We start from the raw sequence: 9,457 nt of genomic DNA, 5'->3' as shown, positions 1-9,457 counted from the left end.
ACCAGGTGGAGGGGAGCTATGGGGGGGAAAAAAGAGGAACAACTGTAATAATCTGAACAATAAAGATTTAATTAAAAAAGAATACTGAACTCTAATGATATGCTGAACTGTTTAGGGGTGAAATATACTTTAAATTGCAACAAGAATTATGGACTGAGGGATGGACAGGTTGATAAATGTGATAAAGCAGCGAAGTGTTAATAATCATAAAATATAGGTGATGGGTACATAGGTGTTCACCATATAATTATTTCAAGTATGAAAATATTGATAATAAAATGTTTGGAAAATATACATACCAACAAAACAGTTGTTTCTCTTCTTCTCAAGAACTTGGCTTATATTTCTAATGCTACAGAGTGAGAATTTATTGTTGTTCAGTTTGTCCCCAGATGTTGCTCTTGCATACATGATGTAATTGCCATTTTCTTTTTGTCCCAAATTCTTAGATTCTCCTGGAGTGCACTCTGTTCCAGAATCATGCTGTCGAACAGAATACAGAGTTACATAAACAGGGAAGTAAAATAAGGTTTTCAGGTCATCTGATTAAATGTAATTTTTTCATCAGAAGAACAATGAAAGCTTGTAGACTCTCCTTTAGAAAAGATCTTACAATTGTTTTAGACTGTGAAATGGAAAACAATCTGCTCTTTTAAGGCTACTATGTTAGAAGGGAAAGAAAAATCAGTGAAGCTCTAACCACAACTTATATAGCTTTGTAAGTAGGTAGCAGAATGGAGGACAAATTATCATAAAAGTCTATTAAAAATTAGTTCACCTACTTTTAAAACTAGTAGGAGGAATATAAACTACTTAAAAACTACTAAATATTCATTAAAATACATGTTAGGGCCAGTTCAGAGAAGACAGAATGGGGAAAAACAGGAAACAAAAGAGAATGGTATGGGGTTAAGTACATACAGTATAGGCATCTAAGAGAGTTGAGAATTTACTATTATGTAAGAAAGGTAAGTAAATGCTGAGTAGGAATAGAAACACAATGATCCATTTTTAAATACAAATTAAGAAAAGCCTCGCCCTGACCAGTTTGGCTCAGTGGCTAGAGCGTCGGCCTGTGGACTGAGGAGTCCCAGGTTCGATTCTGGTCAAGGGCGTGTGTCTTGTTTGCGGGCACATCCCCAATGGGGGGTGTGCAGGAGGCAGCTGATCGATGTTTCTCACTCATGGATGTTTCTAACTCTCTATCCCTCTCCCTTCCTCTCTGTAAAAAATCAATAAAATATATTTAAAAAAAGAAAGAAAAGAAAAGCCAAGAGGTAAAACCAAAACATTGCTTTGTGGAATAAAACAGGAGACATACTTGTCTATGTACAGAAATAGTTTATGGTGTTGGTAACTATTCCTGAAGTATCAGATAAATACAGTAAAGCACCAAACCACAGCTCCATGAACTTTCTCAAAGTAAATACACTTACATGGCCAGCACTGAGATTGGGAAAGAGAACACTACCAGATCACAGCAGGTCTCCCCAGCTCCTGGGGGATATACATTTAAAAACAAAACAGCCCACCAGCTGGCTCAGTGGTTGAGCATCAACCTATGAACCAGGAGGTCACGGTTCGGATTCCCAGTCAGAGCACATGCCCAGGCTCGATCCCCAGTGTGGGGCATGCAGGAGGCAGCTGATCAATGATTCTCTCATCATTGATGTTTCTCTCTCTCTCCCTCTTCATCTCTGAAATCAATAAAAATATAATTTAAAAACAAAACAACCTCACCATGCTCCACAAACAATTCAGAACTTGTCAGTAAGGATGAAAACAATGGGTCCTAGAGTAATAGTTCTATTTATAATTAAACTGTTTTGAATGTCAGACAACCCTACTCTCCAGAAAGAAAAGAACTGCCCATAAGCATTGTTTCTTCCCAGAATCCATCTAAGTCACTTTCATTTTCTACTCCCTAATCTGAAGCAACTATTAAAGCAACTGCTTTCACCTTTATTCTTCCTGATACCTCTTGCCTTTCTCCTAAACCTAGGTTCAGCATTTAACAACTCTTTACTATTCACCAATATTTTCTTGCTTTATGTTTTCATTTTATAGAATTCAATTTGGTTTTTCATAATATATGACACCAGAATTATTCTCAGCATTAGAATTTTAGAAAGAGAAAGACAAAAAAAAAATACCAATACTGTTTAATTCTTGATGTAATCACAGAATATCTTATCATCTTTCAATTGAATAATTATAGGTGTTGTGTTCAATATCAAACAAGAAAAAGCTGAAATACAATATGACAATATAAAGATGAGTTAAGCACTGTCCGTAGCCCTCAAAGGATTTACATTCTATTTTAAAGGGCTAGCAAATTTCGATATCTCTGCAGTCTGTTCTCTGCCTCATAAAGCCCCATAAATCCATTATAGGTATCACTAATTATTATTTTTTAACCCAGAGGAGACTGTAATGGATCATAGCCAACAAATTATAAACATGTATGCCAGCTATTTGTCATCCTCATAATAGGGAATAAACATTGCACACAAATAAGCAAAACAGAAAACAGAAAATAAAAGCTACTTGACTATACCCCCAAAAAGTGCTGTGAGAGTTCAAATAAAGAGAATATAGTTTCACAAAGAAACTATAATCTTAGTTTGATAAGAAAAAAGAAAAGCTTATTCCTGACTATGAAAATAACATATATTCTTTTAGAAATTTTAGAAAATAAAAAATGGATAAAGAAAAATTCAATCACAATCCACCAACCACAATGAGTATTATTAACATTTTGGTCTATTTCCTACATGACTTGTATCTAGCAATATCATATTTTAATACAAAATTTGGGCTATACTCTGTGTTTGGTTATATAAATGGTTTCTTTCAGTTTAACAGTATAAGGCAAGCATTTAAAAGCTTTATTTTTAAATGATGGCAGAGCATTCCATGATACTTTCCTAGTGTGGAGGCACTTAGGCTGTTTAAAATTGTTTGCTATAATAAAATAGCCATGGATACCTTTTCTTTCTTTTGTTGAAATGTACACAAATCTTTGACAGATTGTGCATTTATTACTTTTAGTTGGATTCCCAGAGGTAGAATTACTCAGTAAAAAGGTCAAACATTTTAAGGGTCTTGATACACACTGCCAAACTGCCTGTCAAAAGGACCATACTAATTTACATTATATAACAGCAAGGATCAAGCTTTCAACAGGCAGACATGAGAAGAAACTGGCTTCCTGACAGAAGGAAAGTTTTAAAGAACTGTAAATTACTTAATTTGACAAGAGAGGGGAGAAAACATTGAAAATATACTTGGACCCAAATTATGGAAATCCATAAATGCTAAGATAAGGAAATTTTATCAATAGGTACTAGTACTAGAAGTAAGCTATTAACAGAAGTAACAGGATCAGAATGATCAGAACTATACCTAGACAAAGATTAATCTGATAGTAGTGGGCACATATTAGAATTTTCATATTGAGACAGAATTTGTGTCATTTATGATTACAACTTCCCACAACAAAGCTTATAAAATGGTTAATAATAGGTGTGCAATAAATATTTGGGACAGGATAAATAAATATAAGGGATAGTGTGAACCACTCATAAAGAAAGTAACATTGACATAGTATATAGATTTACAACAGGAGAGATAAAGACAGATTTCAGGTAAAGAAAAGAAGGAAGATAGGCTCAGGAATTTATGGTTCTAGCTGATCTTACTATTAAAATGCTTAATATTTACTATGTATCTACTATGTATATGAATGGTAACATGAACAACATGCACAAAGAAATGGGGGTGTGTTTAAGCATGGTAGAGCCATTAAAACTAGTCTGATGTTGAGATAGGGTATGTGGCAAAAGGGATGTAACCAATATGGGATATAAAGATTATCAGAGAGATAGTAAGACCAACCCCCAATGGATTTATGGCTTAGAACCAACAGAAGGCCAGGTCATCCAACATAGAGAATAATTTCACCTTCCAGTAACCCTTAGCCTCATTATTCTCTCATTGTAATACATTAGCATACTAAACAACGACCTACACACACACACAGAATGCAAAGCCCATATAAGGATACAAAATGGCCAACTGTTCTCCCAAGAATCTTCACCCCTTTCCCAGAAAAATCCTGAATATTCTTCCCCCTTATTGAATGCCCTACCCCCCAATTAAATGAGCTCCAATAAAAGGAGCAAATCCCACTAGGAAGTGGCTGCTCTACTGTGGAGTAGCCACTCTGTCTCACTATTTCACTTATAAACTCTTTCACTTTAAAGTCTATGCTGGCTTGAAACTGAGTTATTTCCTGCTCTAAGCCAAGAACCCCACAGTGGTCACAAATCATCAGATCCCCAGGCCCCTGAAATGCCCAAATCAGTATGACAGGAAAAGACGGCAAGAGAGACAAAATGTGTCAACCAATTTATCCATTAAGAAATAAGCAATAAGTAATATAACATTAATATACTAAAAACACCTCTCCAGCAACTGGTAGGGGATGGATTAGACAGGAAGTGAAAAGAGAATAGATTCAATTCCCTACTCCAAGTGTGGTCCACAGACCAGCAGCAACCGCATCACAGGGTTTCTTAGAAATGTGCAAATATGTGCCTCACCAAAGACTCACTGAACTACAATCTGTATTTTAAGATCCTCAGTAATTTATATGCTTTGAGAGGACCTAGAGTAAAGTATAGAAGAGCAGGGAGAGAAGAGAGGACATTTGATTGTCCTGGAAAATGCAAATTAACTGTGAACAACAGTTCTCTGCTCATCTCTAAAAATTTCAATTACTCTTTTAAGACAGATCACCAAAGCAGCCAAAAGGTAGGGAGATTTAAATACATTTTAAATACTTTTTCCAAGAGTATTGATAATAATCTATCAATTTCAGATAGGACTTAGAAGAGGAAAAATTTGCAACTTAGTGAGATGCCATGACATTTTACAAACTGAAGAAAATTAGAGAAGCACATTTAAGGATTTGAAACAACTGTATATATTTTCCAAAACTCATAAAAATTTCCATTTTTACAAGTGTTAAGATACAAGTAAAATAAATTTACATATGAAAATTTCCCAAACTTATTGAAATCCTATCAAAAATTTCCCAAACTTATTAAAATCCTATCAAAATCACAAAGAACATATTTCAGTACTTTGCATTTCTGTGTGTATTAATCTTTAGGTCACTTGAAAATCAATATAATGAAATGGATATTAAATGATACCAAAGAATTGTTAATTTTGTCAGATATAATCACACTGTGGTTATCTAAAAAAAAAAAAGTCTATTTTCTTAAGGAATGTATACTAAAATATATAAGAATGAATGAATTTGCTTCAAATACCTTACAAAGAAAAAGGAAGAAATACAGAAAGGAAATGTAGCAAAATCCTGGTAATTGTTCAATCTGAATCAGAGGCTGAATCTGAATGCAAGCCACAACCAGTTTTAATATAGCCTAAGCTAAAAATGGTTCTCCCATGTATAAAGGACTGTAAAAACAACAAAGAAAAATATACAACCGAAATGTTTTCCCCAAAACCTAGATTGTTCACTAGCTAGCCCTATACAGAAAAAGTTTGCTGACCCTGTTCTGGATGATGAGCATATCAATCTCATTCCACAGTAGAGAAAGACAAATCTAGTAAGCCCCAATAATATTTTAACAGAAACCAAGCAAAACACCTACTCCACAATTTCCTAACATTCAAAATATATTTTAAATAATTAAAAATTATTCTCGTTTAATGAATATTTGAATAAATCATGTAACAGGCACTGTTCTAGGGCCAGGATATATAGAAGTGAATGAAAAAGACAAAATCCCTTACCTTCATAGAATTCTGGCTTTGTTAGGTTGACTTTTCTTATTTTAATCACAAATATTTTATTTTCCTTCCCTTCTATATGCTCAAGTACATGACTGTTCTGACATAAAAGCATTCATACATACTTAATTTCATTGTAAACAAACAAATCACTGACATAAAAGGTAGGTTAATAACTTTTATTATTTTATTTAAAATGTAGTAATTATGCAATACTTACTGGAGATCCAAAGTTATGTCCAACTTCATGAGCAAAAGTAATGTGAGAGACTTTGGGAGGTACATGAGACCCATAGTTCTGAACAGTAATAATTCCAGTGTTTAAGGACTTCTTCTTACCATCTGAATAGAGCTTACTTTTTTCACATATTCCTCCAGAGCTTCCTAATTCAGAGCAAAAGATGGCTAAATTAACATCTATTTCACCCAAAAATAACTTTCTAATATGTGCTATATTAAATTAAGACATTTTATATTTGAGCCCAAAATACAACTGGTACCCACATATATCAAATACTCAAAAGTTTCTTTGGTCCACGATTAGGAAGTCATTTCAAATAAAAGCTTTAATGAAGAAACTCCCAGGATTGAGTACAAAGCCCTTATAAATATTCCTCTGCATAACCAAAAGGTCCCCAGATTTTTGCTCCTAATAATTTAACAAAACAAATACTTTCGTTTCTGTTAAATTTGAATATATCAGTATTTACACTGAGTCAAAACCTACACCTTTTATCTTTTACAAAGAAAACTTTAAGTTCACAAAAGTTGAATAAAATATTCTTAAGTAGATTCTGAGAAACTCACTTCTACAAATAAAAGCAGTGATGCACAGGAGTATGTACGTGATTCACTATCTATCCTGAGCGACAAGATACAATTTTCTTTTTTTTTAAAGAACTAGGGTTGCCAAGGTATAGAGGTGTGGGGGGTGGGAGAAGTAGTGAGAGGTTGGTAAAAGGTATAAACTTTCAATTATAAGATGAATAAGGTTTCATAATGTATACAAATAGCAAGTCAGGACAATGTACACTTCAAATATCTTACAATTTTGTTAATTATACCTCAATAAAGCTAAAAAGAATTATGCAAAATGGGTAAAAAAGCACAACAAAGGGAGGGGGGAAGGTAGGGAGGCATATGAAGGAAGGAAGGGAGGGAGAACAAAAGTGGCAAAATGTTAATTATCAGATATTCACTGTAGTACTCTTGCAACCTTTTGGCATGTTTAAAATTTTTTTTCAAAATAAATTCAAAAAATTAAATTATGATTTTTCCACTGTATCTTGAGAACACTTTCAAATTTTAAAAGGAAACCATATTTTTACTTATACTTATTAAGTCGTTTTATAGTTCATTAAGAGTTCCTGAACTTCAGAGTTTAATTCCAAAATGAAAGTGCTTTCACATCTAAAGGCAGTTAACATAAGAAATTAGAAAAAGAACATGAAATTCAGAAACTGGCTGGCCAATCCATGTCTTTATTTACATTGTACTGAAAAAACCATAGTTCTCCTAACTATTGAAGATTTTTAGTGAGAAGTTCTTTAGTTTATATTCACATTTAAAAGGTTTCTCTATTTGAATTTTTGTTAAAATACAATCAAATGGATTATTCTGATAACTGATCAAATTACTTCAAATTAGCTGTGTATGCAAAGTTAGAACCAAGTCATTAAATCATTTTTAAAAACATAATATTTAAGCCGGCCACTCAGTGGTTGAGCATCAACCTATGAACCAGGAGGTCACTGTTTGATTCCCAGTCAGGGCACATGCCCGGTTGTGGGCTTGATCCCCATTGGGGGATGTGCAGGAGGAAGCCGATCAATGATTCTCTCTCATCACAGATGTTTCTATCAATCTCTCCATCCCCCTTCCTCTCTGAAATCAATAAAAATATATTTTTAAAGAAAATAAAATTAAAAAAATAACAAATATATATATATATATATTTTAAAACCTAATATTTACAATCTCTAATAAAGCATATCATAAAAAGCAATGAAAAATAGATCTGCACAAATGGCATGATACAACTGCTGTCTTGTTCCTTTTAAAATTAGAAAGTATATGGCAGCAAAACATAAATTTGAATTACCGTTATGATATAATTTAGGAAGCTGAGATGATAATGTGCTTCACAGAAAAATAAACTGAAAGACTGGGGCACACGCAGATTTTAACCAGCAAGGGATTGAGAATCTTTATGATAGTCAAAACTTACTACCTATTCTACACAGAAAACTGAATAAAAAAGGAAACAGCTAATGAATAATGAATAATTAATGTATTTTCTTAAGATACCTCTACTTTTAGAGATGAGTCCTAAGGACTATATCACTATTTCTAGAAAGTAGAAAAGATAGGACTCAGCACTCTGTATAATAATAATAGTATACATGTTATAGTTTTGAACAAATAGTAAATTAATATCCTGCCTTAGCGAAGATTTGTCATATGCAAATTGGTCCAATGTAGTACTGTCAAACTTGAATTAAGCATAGAAGACTCCACACTGCAAATTTATCAGTTAAAAAAAAGTAGAGAGCATATATTAAAAACTCTGATAATATACTTTTCTGTATTTTTAAGATCTATCTAGTATAAGAGAAGTTCAGACATATACATGAGGGTACTTTTCTGAAATGTAGCCTTTGTAATTCATATCTTACTTAATGTTTTAAACAACTGCTTTTGGTCTATTATTATAGGAAAAGTTCATAGTTGTTACAGGCTAATAGAATATGTTAGAATAACTCAATTATACAGAAAGAAATAGAATACTGTATCTAATTTTGTAACTTATAGTTTAATTTTCTAATACTGTAACTAGTTTTGATATGCCAGAAACTCAATTATTGGTAAAATATCATATATACTTATAAATAAACCATAACTAAATTTGAGTAATTGCTTTATATTATAAATTTAAGATTTTACTATGTATGTCATCATTGAAAAACACAATTGTGAATAACAATGAGAAGGGTGAAATGTAAAATTAGAAAAACTACAAAGGTAATAAAATATCTTGACAGAATCTAAAAATACAATTTTGATGTGAGCAGGCCTAAGTACCTAAAACTTAATAGTAATATGCTGACCATACAATATTGATCTGAGCTGTAATTCTGAAACACAGTAGTACCACTGCCAGATAGGTTATTAAAAAAATATCCGAGGGCATTTCTTTGTCTTTCATGTCTGGGGGACAGTACTCACATGTAATGAGTAGGGACCACAGATGTTAAACATCCTGCAAAGGACAATCCAGACCTGAATAAAATGCCAATATTAAGTGTTCTGTTGCAACATTCTAATGATGTAATTCTCCTAACCTTGTAATTAGACTTTTAAACAACAGGTTAAGAATTCAATAAGCTGTTGGTTATCTTGAGAACCCATGATAAACTCTGTATGTCCTCAAATCCTAATATGTAAAATTAAATGAAAGTTTCTAAAATAAGAAAAACAGAAGAGACTATTTCTACCAAATGAAATGTCTCAAAAAATGTTCTTCAAATTTAATGAACAACATAAACTGACAAACAAAAATAGAGCCAGAGACACAGAAGCATGAACAGACTGGTCAAACTTCAGAGGAAGGGGGGGGGGGGGGGGGGGGGGGAAG

General features: G+C 33.0%; 1 protein-coding gene and 1 long non-coding RNA gene across 6 annotated transcripts in view; both read right to left on the bottom strand.

Annotated features, from left to right (window-relative positions):
- ADAM10 (ADAM metallopeptidase domain 10) overlaps positions 1-9,457 on the bottom strand; it is a 165,528-nt gene that overhangs the window by 38,677 nt on the left and 117,394 nt on the right. For 4 of the 5 annotated variants that reach the window (XR_001360005.1, XM_014530866.1, XM_014530867.1 and 1 more), the window contains 3 exons: positions 6,044-6,207; positions 4,295-4,348; positions 300-483 (listed from right to left, as the gene is read on the bottom strand). Coding sequence is in view for 4 of the 5 variants with exons in the window: in XM_014530866.1 (XP_014386352.1) it covers positions 300-483; positions 4,295-4,348; positions 6,044-6,207 (402 nt within the window). In the remaining variant the exon portion in view is untranslated. The remainder of the gene's footprint in view (positions 1-299; positions 484-4,294; positions 4,349-6,043; positions 6,208-9,457) is intronic. The other variant, XM_005883284.2, reaches the window with a different exon arrangement.
- LOC106724264 overlaps positions 8,261-9,457 on the bottom strand; it is a 2,784-nt gene continuing 1,587 nt past the window's right edge. Inside the window, exons 2-3 of the long non-coding RNA XR_001360006.1 lie at positions 9,049-9,082; positions 8,261-8,341 (exon numbers count right to left, since the gene is read on the bottom strand). This is a non-coding gene — a long non-coding RNA (uncharacterized LOC106724264). The remainder of the gene's footprint in view (positions 8,342-9,048; positions 9,083-9,457) is intronic.

This window comes from Myotis brandtii, unplaced genomic scaffold (assembly GCF_000412655.1).
Source record: "Myotis brandtii unplaced genomic scaffold, ASM41265v1 scaffold781, whole genome shotgun sequence".
In the NCBI taxonomy this organism is placed as follows: domain Eukaryota; kingdom Metazoa; phylum Chordata; class Mammalia; order Chiroptera; family Vespertilionidae; genus Myotis; species Myotis brandtii.
Note: the sequence above shows the minus strand (reverse complement) of the source record. Positions and strands in the feature narration are given on the sequence as shown.